Genomic DNA, 26,384 nt, shown 5'->3' with positions numbered 1-26,384 from the left:
CCTCTGCCTTGGAGAGCCAGTCTTGTGCGCACTAATGCATGTGGTGAACTCTGTGCCTGGAACATCCCCACTGGATTCAGTCAGTCCTATTGTTTGCACACACAGAGTTAAGCACCTGTGTAAGTGCTTGCAAGGTGATGGCTTTAAATCTCACTGGAAACTAAAAAGATATGCATTGCAGTGCAGGAGACACTAAACCAATGCAACTCACTTTCGTTGTCTTTTTGTTTTGTTATTATCTGTGTTTCTAAAGTGGCTGTTATTTAGCAACACATATAATGAAGAGAACACGATGATCTTCCAAAGAATTTCTTCACCCCACTCCAATACTTGTCATCGCTTTGATCTAAGCAGGATATTCAGGAAACTTGCGGTCTGGGCAATTTCCCAGTGATGCTGAGTGAGTATCTGATATGACAGAAGACACCAAGGGCTACAGGATTTAATCCTTGCACAGTTTTTTGGATTAATAAATGACATAACAACGCCTCCAGAGTTATTTTCTTGCTGTTACTGCAGGATCAAATTTGGGCTTAGTCTGCTCCAGTGTTTCTCTTTGATGTAATTGCCTAGGAAATCACAGAACTCTAGTCTTTTGAGGTGATAGGATTTTAAATGCTTATGGGTTTGAAAATAAGGACCAGATAAGGACTGTATCAGGAGTCAGATTAATGGCCAGCCTGCAGCACAGAGATCTTGGGTGAGGTGCTGTCATCGATACCTTTGCCTCAGAGGAGAAGTTATTCTGCCTAGAGTTGTTTGCAGCATGTGAGTGGAGCCGGAGCAGCCTGTCTTGGTGGCCCAAATCTTCAATAAATCAGTGGAAATCCTAGCATGGCCAGGTATGTTCAGTGAAGTTCACAGTTCTTACAGGCTTTCTGTACAAAGTTTCATGGTGAACTGAACAATCACTTGGGATGCCATAGGCTATTTGCAATATCACAGGGTTTTCCTGGCAGCATTGCTAATACCAGTGCACCAGGCCAATCCAGAACAGCTGAAAAAAAGGATGCTCAGAAAGCTGGAAAGATTTTTGTTCACAGTAACACAGGGTGTCAATGAATTGTGCGATGGGAAGTCTGTAAGCATGGATCTTTCTGGGTGCTGAATGAACTGGAGGAGAAACGACACCTCTCGGAGCTTTTGTTTCAGTTTCTGAACATCTCTAGGTATTCATCATCACTTTCAGTCACTGGTTTTTAAGATGTGTCTGTAAACAAAGGGCTTCTTAGAAATTACTTTTTCAAGGGTAGACTGGAAAAGGGTGGGAGACTTTATGAAGCAAAAGCTAACAGCTTCCAGAGTATAACAATATAAGCACGTTAATAAACATTGAGTGGTAGGTCATAAAATTCCTTTCAGTTCTATATAAGAAAACAATACATTGTATAAAATCATAGAACAAATTGCCTTTCTTCCTTTAAAAGCCTCAGCAGTTTCTCTTTAATGGCAACATAGTATTTGGAAATACTATTTCCTAAATAAACAATGTCATACTGCTTAACTTAAGGAAATGTACTTTGGTGACAAGAGTTTCAGCACTTGTTTTTCTCCCTTCCCTTTCTCTAGGACAGCCGCACTGCCTTCAGTGAGTTAGCCTAGCCTTGGCTGTGATGGACAAGGAGGCAAACCAGCTCGAGAGGGACCATATTCACAGTGTATGTGAGAAAATTGCTCCTTGCTTCAATGACGCGTGCTACAAGGCATGGCCAAAGGTGCAGCAGTTCATTTCAGAGCAGGAACCGGGCAGCCTGATTGCTGATGTTGGTGAGTGGGGTTGTTTATCACATTGCTAATGACAGTATCAGTACGTCCTCTCTTTCTATCAAGCAATATTTGTGGCAGAAGAGTTTGGAGCTTGTGAATCAAACCGGGGAATCAAAATGGCCAGACTCACTATCAAAATTTGCCTCCTGCTTTGCTCCACCATTCATAGGTATATGAAGACAATTTTACTTTTCCCAGTATCCAGTAGGTCAACTAAACTGAAGCTAAATTTATTAAGGTGTCGTTAGTGGATGCTTATGTTGTGTATTGGTATGATAATTCTGGAATTTGAAATCTTGTTTAGCTCTTACGACATGTAGTGGTGTGGCCAATCTGAAGCAAGTATCGTGACACTGTCCTGAGTGCTTTAGGGAACAATATGTGACAGGTTTTAACTCCCTGAAGGTTTGAGAATGTCTAAATTGTACGAGGGAATTCTCTGTACTGGTTTCAGCACCTGCACAAGAAGTGGATACATGCTGGGTGCCCAAATGAGGTCTGGGCATTAACTCATCAGTTCTACATGTTTAGGCTAGACTTCTAAATAGCTCTTTGGACCTGTAATCCTTTCCAACAGCACATATGTGTAGTCTCCCCACTACAGCATGGGAATGTTTGTGAAGGAGAAAAATTACTGAGGGTTGGAGTAATCACACTAACTTTTTGGGCGTCTTTCAAACACTACCATATACTTTTCCCAGTTTATCACAGTGTAAATGCTGGGAACTATATTCCTACCAGATCTTGGCAGATTTTGCAGTGTTTTCAATGTGAACAAATAAAACGTACGAAGAACCAGCACACTGAATTTTTACTGATGTCACAGACGTTGGGCTTTGTTAGTGCTGTAATTTAAGCTCAGGCTTGGCTCCTGGGCTTTGGCCTGCCGAGGCTGCTGGCACGCTGTTGTGGTGTCCGTGGCCAGAGACGAGTTTTGTGTGAAACACAATTGCCAAGAGTGGTGGCACGGTGCTGGAAAGGAGCCTACCTTCAGGGCTCTCCTCTGCCCCTCCATCCCTGGGAAGCAGCCTCTGGTGTCGGATTAGAGGAAACGTATTTAGTAGCTGTTGTTTGGCTTCTACTGGAGCCTTCCCCTCCAAAACTGAAAACCTGAAAAAGTCCTGGAGTTCTTTTCCAGTCAGAGCTCCAGGGTAGACCTCTTTCTGCTCTTTCTCCTTGGAAAACCAAGTCTAATGTTAGCCAAGTGCTGGCACCAGTTCACAGCACCTCTTCTCAGCTGGTGCTGAAGTCAGGCATGGGAAGGACTGAGAGAGCCCCAGCTTTTCTCCGGACAGCTTTCCTTCATTCCTGGGAGGTGGGATCAGCAGCTAATATTAGACAGGCGGTTCGGAGCAGACTTCTATCTGCAGCTCAGCAATGATTCATCTCCGGTTCAAATGGCATAACAGATTGATGGGCTGGGACGCTCCTTACTGAACACAGGGACCCACGCAGCGTTGCAGAATAGGTGCTATGGGGTGGCTGTAACCTAAATATAGGGACTTAAATATTTGGAAGGCTCCAAAATAACGATAACTTTTTTTTTTAATTAATTAGAGATAAAATCTGGGCTCTGCCCCAAGCTCAATGTTTGATGTAAGCATAACCATAAACAGGATGTGAACTAAGGTCTGCACAAGGTACAGGGTATTACTGGTAGCCAGATGCACTTACCTCCCTGATCTTAATCTGAACGATGATATTTATGATGCAAGTGGGAAGGCAAGTTTTTAAAATTAACAGTCTACTTTAAAATGCACTTTGTGTTAAGATCCAGATAATTCTGCAAACAGATTATCAAAAATTTAGATAAGATCCATTTTACTGCTGACATTAAAATCCTTCTTATCTAAAGATGTCTGCCTTTATTTCAACACAACAAGTATTTCAATTTGGGAAGATGTAAATTTCCATGTCACAGGCTCCATTATGAAAAGGAAACTGCGTGGAGATACCAGAAAAAGAAACTCCACTGTTGTCATGGTGACAGCAATTAGCAGCAGTTAAAACAGCAAACAATGGATTTAATGGTTTGGTCTAATAGTGACTTAATTGCTTAGCAGTCTAGTTTGTCTATCAGCATTTCAATACACAGGAATAATTCAGTGCAGTGCTCCCGCTACATGATGCTTTCAGTTAGCATTTTGAGTCTATTACAAGCAGAATTGCAGTAGCATCATTACCATAAATATTTTTGATTCTGTATGTGGTGGGAAGGCCAAGGTAAATGCTCTCTAGCAATCCCACTTGAACACCTCCTGTCACGCAGCAGAGAGCCTGCTAGACGGAAAGGAGCAGTCTGTGCTCATTGTACTGTGATTGTAAAAAATAACCTGAATTCCACTGCAATTGTATCATCTCCTTTAAAATGGGTGGAGAATTTCAAGCTATTAGGCCAGTCAAGGGTGTACATCATGGCTTATGTCAGGTATACATTTTCTTTTGTACAGACACCAAATGTCCGCCTTTCTTTCTCCTCCTCATTATTACTTCAGGCTGTGGAAATGGCAAATACCTTCACATCAGCTCTCAAGTCTATAAACTGGGTTGCAACTACTGTTTCCCGTCAGTGGAATCAGCACGAAATGAAGGCCATGAAGTAACGGTATGCCATAGCTTGTGTCTGCCTTATCAAAGAGAGAGTGCCCTGTTTGTGCCTGACCACATGGCAGAAATTTGAAATGTTGGCTCTGTCAGGAAGAAGATATAACAAAACTTGCTTAGGAACACTGAGCATATTCAAAGCACAGTATTAAATCCTTCTGCACCTTTCCAAACACTGGGTTTTTTCCTCCCATGCTCCATGTTTTGTCAGCCAACGCAATCATTTTTGTGCTTATGAAGAAGGATGACCATGACACTGATCCAGCTGGAAAGTAACCCAGCAAAAAGAAAGGTTGCTTTTAGCTGAATCAGTTACCCATTGCTTCACTGCAGAGAGACCTGTTTCAGCAAAAGCAGGGGATAATGCAGAGAAAGAACAAGGAGCTGATGACAAATCGAGCAGAAGTGCTTATTTCAGTGGCACTGCCGCCTTAAAATGTAAGATTTTCCCTTTTTGTTTAGTTGCCCTTTTCAAAATACCTTAATGATGGAGGAACTACCCATCTTTGCCACTTTTAAAGCAGACACTGAATGGTAGCTTTAGCCTTTGCTTTTTTCTCTTCTAAATTTTGAGGGTTCTTTTGTTTTGGAAGTCTTGAAATTATTCGACCACCTTTTAAAAGTTAGTTATTAAGCTTATACTGATTAAAATTTGGGCAATACTGTAAATAAAACAAATTACAGTGCTCAGCAAACTTGATTTTCCTTTTCTTAACCAAAGAAGTGTGAAGGTCTCCAAGCCTTGTTAAATCAAAGTGAAATGTTAATACCTCACATCTCTTGAAGTTAGTGAGTAGCCTGACACAGCCTTTTCTCCAGGTCTCAGGTGACCTTTCCCGAAGCCCTGAAGGACTTTACTTTTCAAGCCCAGGTCCATTTGACATTTGATGGAAATTTGAGATTGCATTATTGTCAGTGGTACATCATTGTGTGGGGCTGTGAACCATGCTCAGCTACACCATCTGAAAATCTTTCAGTTGTGATTTAAGAAACATGACCAATAGCTAACAGTCCTTATTATTAGATTTTCACATCCTTTGCCCAGATGGAGTAACAACCTTCGTGTGCCCAGAGGTGATTTGGCATTCTCTGGAAATCCAGGGTAAGGAAGTGAAGGACAAGCCAGATTTGTTGAAAAGGGTATGTAGCAATGTTCAGAAGTTGCCTGACTCAGAAGAATCTGTGCCCCAGGAGTACTTACAACAGCCTACAGAAAAGCAGAGTAGCTGGGCTGGAGATGCAGAACTACCTTCCTATCCACAGCAAGCTGAAAACCTTGTTTGCAGGGCTGCTGTGCCAGAAGCTGGAATCGGTGACAAATCCAGAAGGACACTTGGGCAACAGGTAGAACTGCATCGTTATGGACAGTGGCACTTTCATCACTATAATATGGCTGCAAATTGCAAAGTTATTTTTGTTACAGCCTTTACCAACACATGTCATGCATGAACCATAGTAATGATCGCGTTTCCTTATTATTGCTGAAAAATATGATTCAGATGCATCATAAAGCTTCAAATAATACGTTGAATTATTATATATACTAGTATATAGTATAATACTAGTATAGTACATATATACTATAGTTTGGGTAAGCGTGTGCTTTTTTAATTTTCAGAGGATTGTCAAAGGAGGCAAGAAATTTCTGTAGGTGTTCTAAAGTCAGGTCTGTAGTAGGAAATATTGGCAGAAGAGGAGCGTCAAGCCTAACTTGATGATTTTTCCTTGTACTCAGCACCTATTGCATATGCATATATAATGAAGTATTTTTGCTAGTTCCATGAATGGAATCACCAATACTGACAAGAAACAAATCTAGACATGATATATCAGCAAAAGTTTAAAATGTGCTGCTTTCAAATGCTTAACTTTCTGTTCAAGGAGACAAATTTGCCCTGTGAGTATACAAGTCATTCCACAACATTTTCACTGCCTTAAGAAAGAAATCACTTTCCCAGTGTATTCATAGCATAATTTTATTTGAGATTTAATACCATCGAACAACAGAAATCATCCCATTGCCATTTACTGATGGCTTTGTTATTGTTAGCGTGATGAAGCCATTCCTGTATTATTGAAATAAGCAGGATTTCTGCCACTTGCGGTAATGAAAAGAGGACTGGCACTCGTGTTTCCATTTTACCTAAGGAATTGTTGCAAATCGTAATGCAGGACTGATTTTTTAGCATGGCTTTACCTCTGTCAAGGTGGCTTTCTCCTTTATATGGAAAGGTCACGTTCTGTGTTAATAAAATCTTGTATATGCTGAGCTCTTGGACTCTGAATTGGGCAAAGGATAAGAAGAAGCTTTTTCTACTCATTTAGAGAAGTAATTTCTTTCCTCCAAATGCAAAGGTGAAAACATCACATTTTCCTCTCCTGTTAGGAGTCAGACGCTCAAGTCCATAAAGTTATTTTATATTAATGAAATATCTGATCAGACTCTTCATCCCAGTGGGAAAAAAGGGTTTCTGAAGTGAAGAGCATCAAATGGCTTTCCTTGGTGTTAATACCAATATGTGAAAATTAACTTTGCTTTAATCTGTGATCTTTTAGTCATGTAGTAATTTAACAGAGAAAGTAAGGGGAACCTAAGGGACATAAACATGTCTAGTCCTCTAATTTACACTGCCTGAGAAAATGGTCTGCGTTAATTGCAAAAAGTATAATTCTTAAAGTTTACAAGGTGGAAGAGTCTCTTGGGGAAAAAAGGAGTCCAAATAAAAGGTCCAGGAGCGTTTCCTTACTATATAAGGTTCTGTCTTTATGGTAGAATTCCATGAGACGCTGAGCAAGAAGAAACCAAGTGTTAGTATCAGATCATATCAGTGTAGTTACATTGCACTGTTGTGCCAATTAATGTGGGTACAATATTGCAATGCTGTTGTGACATAGTTTCTTTAGCCCATAAAGAAACCTCATATTTCTGTGCACCATTGGTTATTTCTGCATAACGCTGAGTTTTGTCATATAGGTATATCATCACTACTTGACAGGTCTCCTAAATTCTGTTTTTCCTAAGGAGCAGTCAGGATTACATTCTAACAGTTTTTTAACTTTTTCCAACAAAAAGGCACTGTGGTCAGAAAATTACATTTTCTAAAAGAAGCAAAGTTAAAGGCACAAGAAGCAATTTGTCCTAGTGGAAAGCAGAGTATAACAACGTCTGGTATGACAGCATCAGGAACTCTTTAATGCCACAGAAATTGAAAAGAAATCATCAAAAAAATCACTATCAATAATTACAAGAGATGGTGTGAAGAACCAAAGTCAGGATGACTACAGCATAACATCAATTAGAACTAGGATAAGGTTTTGTAAATGTATACAAAGCAAGAGGAAAACAAAAAGGAAAGAAGAGCAAATAACAGATGACAAGGGAAGCTGCATTTTTCTTTGGTCTTTACAAAAAGTTAATAGTAGTCATCAGCAAGGTAGAGTTTTAACCAGAGGACAGGAGTTTAGACTATAAAACAGAAATTATGTCTTAAAGAATATTTAGATAAATTAGGTTACACAAATTGTTAGGAAATCATGAAATTAATCTCAAACTACTAAGAACTAGCAGATTATGCTTAAGATCTCCAGCAAGTGAAGAAAAGCAAACATAATACTTGTTTCCAAAAGAGAAAGGACATCAAGAGGAAGCCAGCCTAATTTAGATTTATACAAGGATACTAGAATAAATAATTTAAATAATCTAATTTAAATAGAATAAATTATTTAAACCTACAGAATACTAATGTAATGGGAAACAGCCAACATGTATTTGTCAGGAGCAAGCCAATCTGCTTTCTGTATTTGAGATACAGAACCCATCAAGAGGGGACGTACCATGCTCAGGAAGGAAACATTCAATGAGAAATAATGGCCAGGCAAGATGGACCACAGGCCAAATACGTGTGAGTAGTGTCCTGCTGTTACAAAACCAGCCAAATACCTGTGTGGAGTATGGTGACAGAGCAGTTTCATGGAAGGCAAAAGAATGAGTCACCCTCCTGCACTTAGTACTTTTGAGATCCTAGGTGGAATATCTTTGCTGCTTTTGGGAACAATGCCTTACAATGTTTGCAGTCAATATGGAGACATTTTAAATAACTGATGTTCAGAAAAATCTGAATTATTAGGGGAAGCTGAAGGAACTGGGTTTGGTTAGTCAAGAAAGGAAAGAAATGAAGGACTGAAGGAAACATAACAGTCTTCAAATACATAAATGATTTTTACAGAAAGCTGTTCTTTATTTGACATGGGAAGAAAAAAAAAATCATCTTACTCTGCGGCAAAGGTTATTTACCTCAGATATGAAAAGGCTTTTAAGAGCAGGGTAGAGCAATTTGGGTCACATTTGGGCCAAGCGTTTAATCCTGCCTTGGAGATGGAAGATGAATGACCTCTATTTTTCTGCATCTATTTTAATGTAAAGGCCACCTGGCCTTTCTGAGAAAAAAATCCTTTGACTCTCCTGTATCCAGTTGCTGCCTAATGTTAATACAGCTCCTCTCACAGCAGCAAACTCTCCTCCCTGATGGAAGTCAGAGGCGCAAAATACTAACAAAATCTGAATATCGTAAGAGGTCTCGGAGGCAGAGGAGAAGTGCCACCCATAGTGTGACCCACAGAGTACCTCCGCTTCTTCTGAGACATCTGCAAGCCCTGATTTCAGCTTTGGTCTCATCACTCTTAGTGTTTTATTTAAAGTGAATAATACAGTTATTTCTAAGCTACTAGTTGCGAATTCTTAGGGATGCGGAGAAGCTCCGTAGGACAGTCAGAGCCTGTGGTTGACACCCGCAGGCTTTATCCGTCATTCACGCAGTCGCTGCCACTGGGCTTGTCGGCTGGCAGCGTTGTCTATCGGTGCAATTCTTACCAACAGCGAGGAGCCTGATTTCTATCTCACTTCATTAAATCAGGAGCTTTGTGTTCCTTGCAGTGATATTTTCATGCAAGTTATAATTGATTTATCAAAAATATCCTGTTTATTTCCAGTGGATGATACATAGTTATCTCAGGATGGGGTCTGGTCAGAAAACTTGACTTTTTTTTTTTTTTTTTTTTTTTTTTCCTTAGAAAAACGTGCATCACAACAGAACGAGCTCTGCCCCTTACAGTCCCCTCTATTTCTCCAAGTCACTGGAGTGCAGAACTGGTGCAAGCTCCAAATACACCCTTATATTTAGCTTAATTTTCACAGTAGCAGCCAGCAGCCTGCTCAGCATTCTTAAATGCAATCATTTATTTTAGACCACAGTTAGCTATCTGTAGTCTTACCGCTGTCGTCATGTTGACAGTATATCTGTTTTAAATCTCACCTACATGTTCTTGACAACACGTTACCTGGCCGCAAGGTCTTGACCAGCTGCTGGGTGTCATTACAAGAGGTGACAACAGCTTCTCGCCGGCTGCACAACTTGCTCGTGCACGGATGTTGTCCTCTGCTCGCTCGGGCTGCAGAGCAACGCGGCTGTGGTTTTGGAAGGAGGGATGGCCGAGCTGCTTCCACGAGATGGTTTTGGCAGGTTTGTGCTGCTACCTGAGAGCAGGCTTCCGAGTACGGGGATTTCACTCCGTACTACCAAAAGCTTATTCTCCTGCTGAGTAAGACATTGAGATCCAGAAGGGATCCAGAACGGCGTTCAGGCACCTGAGCTGGGCGCACAATTAAATCTTTTTCACTAAACAAAGACCCGTAGTGCCAAGGCCTCTTTGGAGGTCGGTGACTAGTAGAGCATTGCAGAGATTTCGCTTTTTTTCCTCTTTCCACTTCAGCCGAGTCCTCAGGGCACTCGCCCCGAAAGCAGAAAGGCTCGATTCCCCCTCTTCCCTTCCTCAAACCCACACTTCCAATACTCGGGGATGTGCCCTAGTCCTCCAGCACTCAGCACCACCATCCCTTGGAACCGGCAGCCAAAAAACCCAAGGGAGCCTAATCCTGTAGCCCGGCACGTAGGAGCACACCCAGGAGGGAAGGAAAGGCAGCGGGCACCTCGAGGGTGGCACAAAGCAAAGGAGGGGAACAGCGTGAAGAGAACTGCTCCACCTGACCTTGTTTTATTCTCCTCTTCTGCTGATTTTTAGCTACAGGTGTCCCCACTGCTGTGAAAAGCATTTCAGAATTATCTTTAATATAAATGCAGAATTAATCCTGCTGAAACCAGTGTAGCTACCCAGATGCTTAAAATTAAGCATATAATTATATTCCTGAATCAAGGCTTTAATAAGTTAATTAAATTTCATAATTATAATGATTTTTATAAAGGCAGCATCCTCATTTGTTAATGCTAACCATAAATGTGCGAAAATAAAAGAAGGAGCGAGTTTTCCGACGTAAGTAATTAATGAGTTATGTTTTTAATAGGAAAAAGTTTTTAATGGAAACACTGTTTGAAGTTTACTCAGTAATTCTTTTAAATAATTCTTTGGTATATTAGTATTTTTCCTCCCCTCTATTTTTGATACCACCATAATGAAGAGAATAAAATCATATTTAACTTAGAATCATGCCTTCTCTATATGTGGCAATTGTTCCTATTATTAGAGCTGACAGAGATAAAGTGACATCTGAAGTGTATGTACAGTATATACAAAAGAGTCTCAAAGATAAGGATTCTGTGATCCTTAAATACTTTCCAAATGTCTCTGAAGGGATTTAACTTCAGCAAAGTTTGACAGAGAAAAGCAATTTCTGATTACACAGATTTCTTTTTGCCATTTAACAAGGTTTAAATTAAATCACTGACCTGAAATACTAATTTTGAAAATGGCTTCTAAAAAAGAAATTCAGACAAAGTTGTTGATGCTTTCAGGTTTGTTCTCTGAAGACAGATGAATGACACAAAAATGTATCATGCATTGTCTGCTTGTTCTAAATAATCCCTTTTAGTAGGATTAGTCACAGTATTAAATTAAGAGAGGGAGCAATTAATTATATTCTTATGAAATGAAGAAGAGAAGAATCTTTGAAATGTTCTCCTTTCTTCCTTACCCCCTCCCTTTGAAATCTAAAATTGCATTATGGATTTTTCAGTTATGGAAAATCTTTCAGTCTTCAATTTAAACAAAAGTGGTAGGAATGAGCAGTACATGGCACAAAATTAATTTGGATTGACTTTTAGGTACACTAGGGGAATGTATGGCCAAAATGAAAAGGAATGCTTGATTTATAACAACTGTTAATCCATGAAGCAAGACCTTGCTGCTGCAAAGAGCTGTCAGGGGTTTTGGACAAGCACCTGTGCTCACCCCAAACAAATATTTTGTGCTTAGATTTCCTTTTTGCAATGTTTTATTTCGATGTTTAAAAAATTGAATGTGGTCCTACTTGTCCTCATCACCATGGCATGGTGTTGGTTAGTATGATAATGATATAATGTTCATTAAAGCCCTTTTTGTAGTGAACTTAAGAGGTTTTTCTAGCTTTCATTACAAGGGTTGCATATTCTTCTGTGGAAAAAAGCATGAGGATAAACTTTTGGAAGAAACGATAGTAGGTAGACAGCTACAGAGGAGAGCAGTGTAATAATAAGGATGTGTCACTAACTCTCTGATAAACTTGGGAAAATGACCACAGATTATTAAGAGAGATTGTGAGGGCTATGAGGGCAGAAAACACAATATTGAGACACTGCAATTATCCATATGTAGGTTGTGTAAATGATACACAGGGGCATGAAACCTCCTGGAAAAATTAATCTGAGAACCCACAAAAGGGAAGCAACTCTTATTAGTCTGGACCAGTGCATCAGGCCCACATCAATAAGTAATTGTGCAAGAACCACATTCTCCCACTGAATTTAATGTGACTGTAACCAAACCTCTTGCTAGGAACAAAAATGCTTTAAAAAATCCACTGCATAAAAGTTTACTACCAAAAAGGAAGAAACTCTTAAGGAAAACTGAATGGGAAAGCCAGAATGGTAAAATGTTAGCAGACGCGTGTGGAAAGTGCTGAAAGACTCAATGTTGAATGCTTAGTGTAGGTGTATGGCACCTATAAAAAGGCTGCTGTTCGACAGATTCCTATGTAATTTATAGTTACAAATCAAATGAATAGGCTAGTGATAAAGTTTGCTTTATGGTGACATAGAGATATTCAGGATTACTGACCACAAAGTTGCAAAAAAAGTCTTGTGAAACTAATGACTGGGTGCAAAATTGCAGAAAAGTACTTGTGGATAAATGCTAGGTGATGTGCCTAGAAAAAAATAACTAAGCATACAGGCACAGTGGTACCCTCTATCCTTGTTCAGGAAAGAGATAATGAAGTCATTAGACTCATTTTCATTAGCTCAGTGTTCAAACCTGGTCAAAAAACTATTGAATTATTAGGAACAAGAATGAAAATCCAGAAGAATGGTAGAAGATAAATACCTGGTGCATCCATATCTTGAATACTGCATGAAATTCAGGTTTCCTCCATCTCTGGAAGGTCCTTATAATGATCAAAGGTGCCAACTGTTTATGTATGAGGATAGATTAATGGGCTAGGGCTTTTCACCTAAGAAAGAAGAGTATCATCTTAAAAGTACCATAAAAGAAGTGTATACATCATACTGCTCCTAGGGGAGAGGGAGATAGCATTCTGAAGCCCAGAAATGATATTAAATTAGTGAATAGGGAGTAAATTTCTGCGGTTTCTTACAACAGGAGAACCGCGGGGAAAGATTTAAAATGGAAGGAACCATTTTTCTAAAAAATATATAATTAAAGTGCAGATTCCTTTGATATGTGAATTTGTGTAATCAGAAGTAGAAGTGAGTCCAAGAAAGTATCCATGGAGGACAGACCCATCACTGGCTATAAGACACAAGCTCCAGCCCAGGCTGAGTTTCCTCTGCCCTGATGTTGTTTTCACCACCTGCAGGCTTCTGTATTTATTGTAATTTAGGACAAAACTAATTTTCATTTCAAGTACCAGTCGTTACGACAAGTGCAGTTTGAAGCATCTGGACCCTTGTTTTACAGTGTTTGGATGCTGGGAAATCGCCTTAAAATACGTTGAACAGCTGGTGAAAGATTGTTCTAGGGGTGTAGTACTGCAGGACTCCAGGGAGACGTTATTGCGGTCTTTCAATGCTAAAATGCTTGGAAGAAGGATGGAAAATTTTTTACCAGGGCCTGTAGTGACAGGACAGGGGCAAGTTTTAAACTGAAAGAGGGTAGATTTAGGTTAGGTGTAAAGGAAGAAATTCTTTGCTGTGAGGGTGGTGAGGCGCTGGCACAGGTTGCCCAGAGAAGTTGTGGATGTGCCATCATTGGAGGTGTGCAAGGCCAGCTTGGATGGGGCTTGGAGCAACCTGGTCTAGTGGAAGGTGTCCCTGCCCATGGCAGGGGGTGGGACTAGATGGTCTTTAAGGTCCCTTCCAACCCAAACCATTCTATGAGTCTATAAAATACCTCCCCAGTGCCATCTGCTCATCAGTATGAGAGGAATTGCAGGAGAAGCAGACCTGAACCATTCCCACCGGAGCAGAGGGACGCAGGCTCACGTCCCTGCCGGGCTGCCATCAGGCCCTCAGTGAGTGTTTGTGCCTCACCGCCAGCTAACGCGAGCCGCTCCATCTCTGAAACGGCACCTCTACTGCACAGTACAGATCGTTCCGTTTAAACACAGCTTCAGCATACAAGGAATTTAATGTCAAGGAAAAGAAAGAAATGATTTTTTTATAAGCCACCTGCCTTAGGTGAATATGGCTGCCTGGTGATCTTGGAGCCTGACAGGTTTGGCTTTGATTAAAAACAATCGTGTGCAATAATTCACGTGATAATCTGTGATTTCAGGATAGTGTGATGTTGCCCCATGCAGATGCTCTATTTCCTTGCATTATGCATTTTTAAATTGAATACATCACCCATAGCTTTTAAAATTATCTGACAAATTTATCTTGACAACACTAAAGTTTTGCTCAGTGTGAGATTTTATTAATATGCTGTAATTTCTTAAATGATACTTGATCCCTTTTTAATTAAAATAGCCATAATGTTTCAATGTCAACGTCTCAACTAGTGCTAGAAGACCTGAGCTTTTGGAATTGATTTCTGTTCATCTCAAACAAGTGAGACCTACAGGCAGAGCAGCTGAATAACTACATGTTAAAAGACCCTATTTCTTCAAAGCTCGCCTTTTGATCCTCACATTGCCGCCAAGGCTCTGAACGCATCATTCATTGCAGGGAAAGTGTTTTCCTATCTCAGCTGGATTGCATGCTGTTATTCTTTTAATTGCAAAGTGTCTTTTTTTTCTGAGGCAAAATGGATCTGATGGTGAATGGCTGCCCTGACAGACACAGAGAGGCTGCACATACAGAGCTTCTGCTAGCATTTTCTATACTTACAATTCTCGAAAGAATCGAAAGCTTGCACCTTTTTTTTCCCTTGAGAGATCTGTTATTCTTCTGTGGAAACCAACACCTCAACAGCTTAACCAAAAAATGGTTTATCATTGTAACCTGAAGTGGTATGTATAGAAGTATCTGCCCAAACCAGTACAGGCATTTTCACTGAGGAAGATATATGGTTGGAAAAATATCACTAATACTATTGCTTTTTGTTTTCAGCGTCTTTAATATGTGTCCTTTCCTTTCCAGCATTATTCCCGAATTTTTTCCTGTTCTTATTTCTCATGTAACATTCATTTGATGTAGTTGAAACTTTGCTGAGGTCCCTGCTGTGCACCAAGACCTAATCAGCCTCGACATCTGTCGCGAATTGCTCTAGAGCTGCTCGGTCTGAGAGCAGGAGCCGACCTGCAGAGCTGCCGTTCGGCAAACGCCTGCCAAAGCCTAAGGCCAATGGCCTTTTTCGGGGCAAAAATTTTTACTGAAATGGGAGTCGAATTTAAACTCAGTTCTGACTCAAGCAAAGCTGTGCTGCTTGAGTTTCACCGTCGTAATGGTGAGGCGTTCTCCACGTCATGCATGTTTGTGTGGTGTGGGGGGTTATCAAGCACGACTGGGACTATCTAATTTTTTTTTTTCATGATATATGTTTGTTAATGGCAGAAGTAGACAAATGCTAGTTGACTAAGTGTCTTTCACCCGTATGTTGATGATTTAAATATATCCCAGGCTGATAGCGACTGTTCATTTTTTCTGCTGTTACTGAGGTCTGACAATAAAGGAGAAGAAATGGGCAGGCGGTTTTAACCTAGTCCTTTTTAATGGGTTATCATCAGCAGGATCACTAGCACGGCTGTTGCAAGGACCACGTATGGCCTCGGTCTTTCAGAAGTGCTTCCTTCAGGCTGCAGATGAGCATTGGGTGAGGGTAAAAAAGGGCCGGGTTGCTTTGCCACTGACCGAGTGGTAGCCTTTCACCGAGAAAACGAGTCTGTTGTGCTGTTCATTGCTGATCCGAAAGATGTCATTTGTTTCAATGTTTCTAAATTCTGCTGTTTTTAAAATAAGTCAGCGTGTTATGAACTCTTTAGAGTTAGAGATAGCGCAATGTTGGAGATGTTAGAGGTAGTACAATAACACGTAGCACAATGGAAGATAAATGATGTATTCCTGTGGTGCAAACCACAGGCTGCCAGCATGTCAGAGCCAGTCCCTGTCCTTATACTCTGTATTCATTAGTGCCTCGAGGGATACTTATTCACCTTATCTGTTCTGTTCTAGTGATTCACCATTTTTCAACGGAAGAGAGGTGCATGCAGGCAATAAAAGAGACGGCTCGTATCTTAAGAGTAGGAGGCCAGATAATGATATATGTGTGGGCAATGGAGCAAAACCGGAGAAGATTTGAAAAGCAAGACGTCTTTGTTCCTTGGAATCCTTCACCTCCTTCCTGCTCCTCGGGTGAGCCTTGCCCACGTGGAGTACAAAAATCAATCCTTCACAAGGACAAAGAGCTGGCTTTGAACCAGCCCTGTCGTAAGTTGGACGGGACTTCAGAGGTACACAGGACAGCAAGGAGCTCATCCTGTGGAGGGGAGAAAAAAGCGCTGTGCACGGCATTAGAGAAATCTCTGAGATGGTCTCTGTTCTCAAGATGACTTGACTCGGTATTAGGTGCGGGTGATCAGCGGCGCCAAGAAGAGCTCATTAGATACTGCAATTACGATGTTCAGCTGAATGAATTAGAGGGAAAAAAGTTGACAAAAGCAGAGACCGTAGCTTTCTGAAACACGCTTCTGATTTTTTTTGTACATTGCAAACCGAGTTTTGAAAATACAACAGCTTTTGAAGTGGCTGTTAAACCTGTGCTGCCCATGTCACGCTGCTTGAAGGCTTTCAGAAGTCGCTATTCAGAATTAGGGCAAGCAACTACCCAGCTCCCTATGCCTGCAGATACTCTTCACAATTGCAGCAGAGTGTGTTTACCTGACCTGCTTTCACATCAGAAAGAATTAGCTGTCAGACAACGACTTAAAACAGACCATCACCCAAAACAAGGAGCTTTCTGCCACCCTCAGAACAAAAGGAGACCAGGCTCTTCTCCACAGAGAGCAGTCAATGAGTCCACCCCGACCACCCAGAGCCGGCAGCAGCCCTGGCTGAGGTACTACCACGCTTTTAAAGAAGGGGATTTGGCTGAGCTGATAGACTGTCATATTCCTGAGCTATATATTACTCAATCATACTTCAACCACACCAATTGGTGTGTGACTGCAGAAAAGACTGAAGTGTGGAAGATCTAGGGGAAATTTCCTTATTGAAATGCACCAAGAATACTTCGGGGCTTTCTTCCTTTTGAAAGCTCAGCACCTTTGAAAATCTTTCCTGAAGCTTTTTATAGCCTCAAGTTTGTTTTAGGGGAGAGGGGGACATATGAGGAGGAGACTGCTTTGAAACTCTCAGGTTCTGTGACTTTGTTTTCTTTGATTTTGTTCTTAAAATACATCTCTATTGATTATTTTTTTCTAGAGTTATTATTTCAGACTGAGCGCATTTTAGCACACTGACCCCTTTCCGTAAACAGCTGCCAGCTGTGTTTTGCTGCTTGAAAATAAGTAAAATACAGTTGGAAGGCGATTGCTGGATTATTTTTTACATGTGCATTAAAAAGCTTTTTTATTCATTTATAACTATATAATCATTCGTGTCAACTTTTTATTTTAAAATTTATCGTACTCTGCCACTTGATGTAACATAACACAGGAAGTAATTGAAAGATGCACTATTTTATTACAGTTCACTTTGTCAGCCTATATGATAGTTCTAGTCATACTAGACAGACAGTCTTTTATGAGAATTACTAGGTATATAGAGCCTTCATGGCAGAGGCAGTAATTCATGACACTGTCATAGTCTAGAGATCTTTTTCATTGCCTGGTGGCAGTCACAGCCAGGAAAGCGAAGAGATATTTCCCTCCATATATGCCACTACATGACCCCCCCAAAAAATAGTTTTAAAAGCGAGCTTCACGTGTATGCTTAAGTCTTTCTCCCTATCAGCAAAACTAGAAAAAGTCAGAAGGATTTAATAACTCATTTAAACCTGTACAGTGAATGAGCATAGCAGAGAAAAGTGCTCCAGCGACAGCTAGTCAACTGAGAAAATATTTATTAACATCAGCATGCAATGCTAATGCTTTTATCTACAGATCTGCCTTTTGCAAAGAAGATTGGATTCATTACACAATTTGTATAGGTAAAGAAACTGAGGTAAGTAATTTTGCTTAAGGTTGCAATGGAGAGTAAATATTTGGAAGATAACCAAACAAAAATCTCAAGCAACACAGCTGCTTTGCTGATGATTATTTATGTGCTGGGGAGGTCTGTCTGTAATTGTACTTCCTGCCTTTCTTTCTGTGGATTTGTGAATCAGCAGGTCAGAGATCAAACTTGTTTCCTGAGAAATAAGCCCCTGCATGTTCTTTGCATGTCTGTCAGTAGCAGATGCGTATCATGTTTTCCAGCGTAGCATGGAACCATACAGTAATCTGAGTATTTTAATGCAGCTTTAATTCAATTTGGATATAATACCTGTAATCACATTTCCTTTATTTCCTCCGATGGAGTTCATGTCGGTGGTATCGGTACATCTTGTATGTTTAGGTGGAAGAGCTGGAGAGGCTAATCAGTCTCCTCCATCTGTAATGACTGCCTCTGCAGCGCTCCTCTTTTCCCCCTAAACGTTAGTATCATTATGCGAGTGAAGAAAAGAATTTTCAGTCATGAAATGTTGCTGCCGTTCGGCTCTGACGACACCATTCCCATCGTTTCATAGGGTTGTTCCACTGCCGGGATGTCCTGACAGCTTCTCCCTATTTTTCAGTGCAGCTTCAGGTGGCACCAAGCAGCAGGAGCCGCAGCTCCGAGCCTCTCCACCACGTCCGCTCCTACGGTTCAGCAGACTCTTCACCCACAGGACGGACCAGAAAAATGCCTTTGATCGTAGCTGCCAGTCCTTGCCCTCAAGCACACCCCACGTTTAGTTTTCCTGGAAATGAACACAGGTATTTTATCTGAATCTGACCGGTCCTCTTGGAAGGTTTTAGCCTGCTCCAGCGTTCCCTGAACAAAAAGCTCCATCATCTCCAGGTCTTCCCTGGGGTGCGATGAGATTTCTCCTAATGCTGATGCCCCCCGTCTGCCTGCTCCGGGTCAGGGGTTCCCAAACAAGGTCCATGTCACAGGGACAGTACTAGCCTAACTGGAAGGAATTTTAATCTCTGGACAACTGTCAGCAGCTCTAAAAGCAACCCTCCCCTTCAACAAGGAGTTAATGTCCTTGTTTTGAATGAAGTAAACTGCAAAGGCCGAAGGTATGGGTTAGGTCTGCTTCCACACGGGATGGCTTCCACTCATGACGGTTGCCTCTGGAGGGTGCCGAGTACTTCCTGGGATCAGAGTAAATTCAGTCTCTTGCAAACGAAGCTGCCTGCCCTGACTATGCAGGGGAAGAAAGTAAAAACATGGGTTTGGTTGGAAGGATCACGTAGTAATACTTCCTCAAATTTATGCGTGTCACAAACGTTACAAAGCTCTATTTGAAATTCTCGTTTTGATCAGGATGCCAGTAGCAAAACCAGGACGGAGTTCATTCCTTCATTTCTACATCACAGTCTGCATTTGTAGTCCTCAGGGTAGGCGCTACCTTGCTCCGAGAAATGTAGCACGGAAATGCTCTGCACTCCTGAGCAGTGCTTGGTCCTAATTTGTTTTCCTCTTGTGCTCTTTGCTGTTCTGGTCTGGATTTTAGAATAGAAAGGTTTAAATTTTCTGAACTCATTTAGGCATCTAGACTGTAGATCTATGTATGTAAGTCTATCTTTGTGCTCTATATTGCCTGTGGAGTTAATGGCAAGAAATAACCCCTTTAGAGGATGAACACACACCTTGAGGAGCTGTTGGGATTAGAGAGCTCATGTTCCGCACCTGCTCTTCTCTTTCCATCGCATGTGGAAGGAGCTTAGAGAGGAGCTGAGCCTTAAACGCTGATTCTTGGATGCTTCAGTTAGGAGAGATGGATCCTACCTAGGAATCTTTTAAGTTCTGAGGATGGAAAAAAGGAGCACGAACAACAGTAAAATCAGACAGATGCATCCACCGCTCCGCCTTCTGGCCAAGCAGTGCTGCCTACATATCCCTACTTTGTAGGAACCTTGCGGAAAAATTCATTGTTAAGCTGGGGGAAAAAAAAAAAAAAAAAGACAAAAAGCAGCAGCCTAGCTCAGCTGTCTACAGTATCTGCCACTGAATTTATGGTCATTTGAGGCCTCACCTGTCCAAGGGACACTTTCAGAAAACCTTCTAGTGTCTGACACTATCTCTGATCTACCAATGATGGTCACTTTTACAGATACCAGTATTAATAAAGCCAATGCTTTCTCACTTTTTCTGATTTGCAGGTCCCTAAAAATTCCCCAGTGTCAGAGACTTCTCAATTTTCTCCACAGACAGTTGCTGTCCTGTTCCTAATTTCTTTTGTGGACCCCTAGGAAATTTTCCACAGCCATCCCAGGATCCACAAGCATGGTTTGGGATCCTCCGTTCTGGGCTTTCCATGGTGAGCACTGACACGTCGACTCCCACGCAGCCCACGTGAAGTTGGCGCGGCAGCAGCAGCCAGGGCTGCTCACATAGACCTAAGACACTGTGAACACAGAACTGTTTATCCTCCTTTGGCATAAACAGGTTTGAGGAGAGTGCGTCTATCATAAAAGATTTTTGCCCACTGGGTAAATGTCTTTCTTCTAATTGTCTGTTAATTGGCAAACAGCTAATCCCACTTATGAAAATTCTTTCTCCAGAGAAAACTCAGCCAAGAGTTTCATAAATCCTTTTCCCTCATCCTTTTTAGTTTTAAAAATTGTTCCAAGTATCATTTGGTACCTATCACCTAAGGAGGTGTTCCGTTTGAGTTAATCAGCTCCTGCAAGGTTATCTGTGATCTATTTGAAAGTGCCTTAGCCAACATCTTGCCTTCTTCTTAATTAGTAATTACTGGCCTAAAATTGTCACTTACCATAGGCATTTGCACTGACCTCTCAAATTAAGATCGCCCATGAAATTAAAAGTGGAAGAAGCCTGTTGGGTCACTTATTCTATCCTCCAAAGTGCATTTATTATTCATGGTGTGTGGCAGGGAACCCAAGTGTAGGGTATGATTGAGAGCACCGCAGTTAACTTGTCTTTGAAATGTAAATATACTTAATGAGTATACCTGTCTTCCCGCAGGATCTGTCCTTGTCTGCTTTGTCATTCTGACTTCTTTCATTCTTTCTTCTTTTTGATGGGGCTCCTGATTTCCTTTCCTTCCTTCTCACTCAAGACGGAAACCAACTTTTTGCAGAAGGATTCCAAGTGGTAAAAAGCACAAAATATATTCCATGGATTTCTCAAAATATGTGCTTTATTAGCATGCCTTTCAGATCTCATTATGACCAGGACTGTGCTCAGTGTCACCTTCATAATTTGGCACAACAAATCATTTGACATGAATGTACTATTGCAACTTTAAAAAAGAACACCAGCTTGCTTGCAGTGAAAGCCCACATTGGCAACATTTAGCTATAGGGAAACTGTGCCATTCGCTGGCTGTCACAGATTTCCAACTAACAGCATCATATTTAACACAGCGAAGTAAATTATCCTAGGCAAAAACAAGAAAAAAATTTGGGGGGAAACATTGGGTCAGCCAAGAGAGGGAGCATGACAGTAGGTGTCCATCTCTCGGTCTTCAGTTGCCCCATACCCAAACTCTGCTCTTTATAACTGTATACAGAGGCTTGAAAAGAGGTTTAAAATACCCACGAAAGATATTTTAACAGTAAGCCATGCCAGAGTTGCCATAGAGCCTTTATGCAAACATGAACAGAAAAGGTACCTTCCACAAAACCAGTCTGGCTAGTAAAATGCAAGCTTCCTACTGATAAAGCCCAACAGCTTTTTTTCCACCAGACTTTACCTGAATACGGGGGTGAAGGAATCTCTACGCAGGTTTGTAAATTAAAATTGAAAGATGTCTTATACTGCAGCCTGCTGATCTACTACGTGTTGGAGCACAACCTCTTCCGAGCACAGGAACGCTCCGTTTCATGTACGGAAAGTTGAGCGGACGTGGCAGAAGGCCAACACAACTGAGTGGGGATCTCCTGATGAGGCTTAAATGGGTAAAGGAAGGTTCCAACTGGAAATTCTTAGAAATTAGAAAACTAGGGAAATATTTTCCCTGTGAGGGCAGCGGGGTGGTGGACTCTCAGCGGAGGCAGGAGACAGACCTTGTCTCTGACAGAAAAGGTTACTGAAGAACCACTGTCCTGGGCAAGGCTTGCTGGCCACAGCCAGAGAGACTGGGGTGAGAACAGGTACATGCTGGGGGCAAAAAGAGGCACCTCTACTGCCAGACCGGCAGAAAAGGAGGTGTAAGGAAGTTTAAGAGTGGGGAGATTTAAGACTGGTTGGAGGATTACAGCTATGGAATTTGGGGTGTCCTCATGAAAAAGGAGTTCTGGGACACTAGGGAGTAGAAGACAGCAGGTCTAGGTTGGGAAGCATTGACTGTGCCAGGCAGGAGGACCTGGACACTGGGGGCTGTAAAGCAGGGCAGGTCGGCGGACACAGCAGCCTGGAGCTTCAGGGAGGTAGAGAAGTACTGGGGCTACCTGAAGATGCCGTGTTTCAGGGCAGGGAAACATGCAGAAACTGCCTTTTCTTCTTCTGTTCTTGGGCATACGGTAGCCATGGACATGTCCCAGGACTCCTCCTCTCTCAAGTGCCTTCTCATGCACCAAACCAGGCTCTTTCGCTTGCTCTCCTTCTAGCCCATGAACCATCAACGTGGGTGGAGTGGCCCCCTCCTGAGCCCTGCCAACCCCGTGGGCTGAAGGGGAAGGCAGGTGAGCGAGCTGGATTTGAATTACAAATATTAGGCAGTAATTAGTTCGCTGACCATCATTTTCAGAAATTACTGTCAATTTGCCTATTTACTCCTACTTTAAGAGATTCCAGTGTTCCCATTTCCCTCAAATGCAGCTGTGCAGACCACTGATTCTGCAAATCTCCCAGGGGCTTCAGATGAAAGGTTGGAGGGGAAAGGCAGGGACACCATCAAACAGCTCAGCCACAGATACAGAGTAGAAATTATTTCCATCATGGAGGAGGCAGAATTTTAACAGCTATTTTTAACCTCTAACTTTCCTCCTAAATGCGCTGCTAAGTAACAGTAAAATGCATTAATAAGTAATATTACAATAAACCAATTAATTGGAAACAAAATGAATCACCCTAGTTTAAATCTCTTTAGATGGAGCAAGCACAGAATCCAGGTCTCCCACTTCTGGCTGAGCGTTCCAGCTTTGCACCACAGAGCACCCTTCGGAAAAACATAAGCCTTGCTCACCTCCTAGGAGGACTATTTGTAGATCCCTGCCTAGGTAGATGGGTCCCAGGCAGAGAGACATCTCCCTTGCAGTTGTCCTTCAAGTGTTTAAAGAGGAGAAGAAATCCCAAGGCAGTGCAGACATGGTTTGAAGGGAACCTGGGGAGAAGGCAGCACGGATAAGGTGGAGCCAGGAACCCGTACTCCAGCAGTTACCATAGCACGAAACTACTTTGGGAATAACGCTGAGAAGTCTGTGTAGAGAAATATAATATTGATGGACTAACTTCTGTGAGGTGGTCCTGAGAAAGAGTTAAAAGTAACTGCAGGATTTCCACGGGACTACAAAGTTGTAATTTTGCTTAAGACCTGAATGTCACTTAAAAGACTATCAGGGACACGTTCCCGATAAAGTACCTCATCGTATCAAAGGCAGAGGTTTTCCTTGACGCAGCAAACCAGACATTCCTCCAAGCGGCAGATACTCCTGTCTTGCCGAGCCCCCGACACGCGTTGCTACTGGACCTCGACTGATTTTGGTGGAGCGCTCCAGCGTGGCAGCGAGGACGCTCCCAGCGCTGCGTTACCGCAGGGAAGCGGAGGACAGCAACCTTAGCCGTTGTGCAGCATTTTAGACGACATCTCACAGCGTCTTGTTCCTAAGACAGGCTCCCTAGTGAAAGACCGACACCTACGCCATGTCTTGGGATGGGGCTGAAGATCAGCTCCAAGAAGGTGCCAGGACAGCAGTGGTGAGGAGTGCCCCAGCACCTCTGCTAGGAGAAACGCAGGTAGATCAGCGGTGAAGTTATGTGCTTCAGGCTCCTTCTGCTTCTATTATCTTACATCTCACTCCTATTTAAGAGATGCCAAACCCATCCCCACTGAAATACCACCTAGTGCTCAAATGATTGGGACAATATTTACGACCTCCAGGATTGCTGAAACAGAGTACACAATTTCTTCCAGAAGTTCAGCACACACACTGTATGCAACTATAGAAGAAAATCTGTTATGGGAATGTTTAACCACAAACAGACTCATTTTTCAGACAAGCAAAGCATCCAGTTTTTTTGTTTAAAAAACAAAACTGGGTTAGGCCCCAGTTGTTCTCATTAATTTGGACAGAAAATAATTTCGATTTTGATGACAGAGAACATTCTGAGTCAATTCCCCAACGTATTGAAGTTAATGGCAAACTCTTTTAATCTTGGTCATTTTCTGATGCGCAACTAATTCCTGACATGCAACTTCCCTGACGTACTATTGATTAGCCTGCAGGGCACATTCGACAATAGAGGTTAACTTCTTTTGCATGCTTCTGTATCTACATTTCTTCCCTCCTTATGAAATATAAAGATCAAGAGAAGTGTTTTGGCCTTCAAGAACTAGAAGCACATGTCACTGTCATGTTAAGACAACTTTTGTTTAGCAGACTACAACTCTGGGTTTTGGTTTGGGTCATTGATTGAAATCCAATGCAACAAATTCGTACAGCACTAATTGGTAGCACAGGCAAAAAATGTTAAGCAAGAAGGATTAAAGGCAGCTCAGGCATAGCAGAACTCCTTCCAACAAGACAAATTACAGCTATTATTTTATATCAATGAACTGTAATAATCTTGAAGTCCCTGCACTGGAAGGAAAATTTGTGATAATGAACTCTTCTCTTATCTACCTTACCTTCTAGCCTGCGATAATCAGGGTAGTTCTTTGGTAGAGAATGCAACATTCCTCATGTCAGCTTTGTTCATACGAATTTATTTAATAAAATACGTTCTAAAAATCATCTGCCAATCAGACAATATGTTTATTATGATTAATGGTCAAGTAGAGTTGTTTACCATGGATGTCTAAAAATAGTGTGATTTTAAAAACAACGTTTCTCACAGGAGTTAACACTTGGAGTTCAGAAACGGGGAATAAAGTCTGAACGCACGACTCGCCCTTTGCACAGCTGATGTTCACAGAGAGCAGAGTTTTAACGAAAGTAGTAGCTGCCTTTAGTTTCTTGATCTTTTTTTTTTAAAAATCAGTTTCACCTCTGGCTTTCTGTGCTAGCATGAAGCTGACTCCTCTGCAACCTCTTCGACTTGTTCAGTGCTTAAGTTCCACCTGGGTGGGAGCAGGTTGGAGTTTTCATTTGGAACTAGCAGGAGGTGACACAGGATGAAAGCAAGGGTAGTCCTCTCAGCACGCAGTTCAGAAGCAATTCTAAGCAGGTCTCAAAAGATGCAATCAGCTGAAGAAATGGATCATCTGGAGGTTGGTCCTGTGCTATTCAGTGCTTAAAAGTCTGCCTGGACCGCCTCTCCCTCTTGATCTGTGAGGGAGGAGCGCAGCGCTCAGCGTAGCTGCAGCACAGGGCTGTCTGCACGCAGGCTGCGGAGGCAGCCATGCCCACCCCAGGACACCCTCGCTTACCAGGCTAAGGTTCTGCTTTTCTGGAAAAAGGGCTCCATGGTAGCCTCACGACAGGAAAAAATGGCAGAAAACGCCCTTTTTTTTGTCTCTGACTGCCACTTGCTCATACATTCCCATCAGCTCCCTTTGCCAGTGCACAGCACAAGGGATGGAGGTTACTGGTCCCTGCTTCCTCCAAACAGCCCAGGAACTCGGTTCTGCCCCACATTCCCTCTAAGCAAGCGCTACACCTACCCAAAAGGGAGGGGAAGCAGCATCCAAGGTGGCTATCAGCCTCTAAGATATTCCCCAAAAGCGCAACTTACTGATCATTTAAGGCAAGAGTTGCCTTAAAAATTATGGCAGGAAAGAAGAATGCGTGCAGAGGCTTATGCGGTACTGTGCCTGTGTGTTTAAATTTCTGTGTTCTAGGCTGTGGAAGACATAGATGCAGGAGCAGGAGGGGGAAATGCTGGCTTTTGGGAACAATGATAGCCATTTCCTCTGTCAGCAATCCCTGATCATTATCCCATTTTTCCATCCTTGACTTCTTGATTTATCTAAGGTAGAACATGATAAAAATGAAACTTCAAGAAGAGGCAGCAAGAACACCTGCAGAGAGAGATTTATGGTGGGGTTTCAGTCTCCTAGACAAAGCTGCTGAGATCTTTTGAAACGGCAAGCTGCTCCTCTGCCTCCTCCAACTGACAAACCTACAATCCAGCTCCTGCCTGTCCCATCAATACTGTCCCTATGCATTTCAACGGTATTCCACAAATCCCTACATAAATTCCTCTTCTCCTACATTAGCTCTTCTCTTTCCTTTTTTTTTTGGGGGGGGG

At 41.9% G+C, this 26,384-nt stretch overlaps 1 protein-coding gene across 1 annotated transcript; it reads left to right on the top strand.

The window, feature by feature from the left end:
- The first annotated feature begins 1,613 nt into the window (after positions 1 to 1,613).
- LOC104835033 (putative methyltransferase KIAA1456) lies at positions 1,614 to 17,011 on the top strand. Its single transcript, XM_010572810.1, has 4 exons — positions 1,614 to 1,767; positions 4,263 to 4,409; positions 15,957 to 16,267; positions 16,715 to 17,011. Exons 1-4 carry the CDS (start codon positions 1,614 to 1,616, stop codon positions 17,009 to 17,011), a joined length of 909 nt encoding a protein of 302 aa, XP_010571112.1.
- Positions 17,012 to 26,384: the final 9,373 nt, after the last annotated feature.

Source organism: Haliaeetus leucocephalus, unplaced genomic scaffold (assembly GCF_000737465.1).
Source record: "Haliaeetus leucocephalus isolate CR32 unplaced genomic scaffold, Haliaeetus_leucocephalus-4.0 Scaffold351, whole genome shotgun sequence".
Taxonomy (NCBI): domain Eukaryota; kingdom Metazoa; phylum Chordata; class Aves; order Accipitriformes; family Accipitridae; genus Haliaeetus; species Haliaeetus leucocephalus.
The sequence above is the reverse complement of the archived record's forward strand: the minus strand, read 5'-3'. Positions and strand labels throughout refer to the sequence as shown.

Bases quoted from the DNA above. Each gene is read 5' to 3' on its own strand.
- LOC104835033 (XM_010572810.1), top strand. From the start codon at position 1,614: ATGGACAAGGAGGCAAACCAGCTCGAGAGGGACCATATTCACAGTGTA. The intron at 4,410-15,956 runs GTGCCCTGTTTG...TAGTGCCTCGAG, and splicing joins TCTGCCTTATCAAAGAGAGA to GGATACTTATTCACCTTATC. The intron at 16,268-16,714 runs GTACACAGGACA...CTTTCACATCAG, and splicing joins AGTTGGACGGGACTTCAGAG to AAAGAATTAGCTGTCAGACA.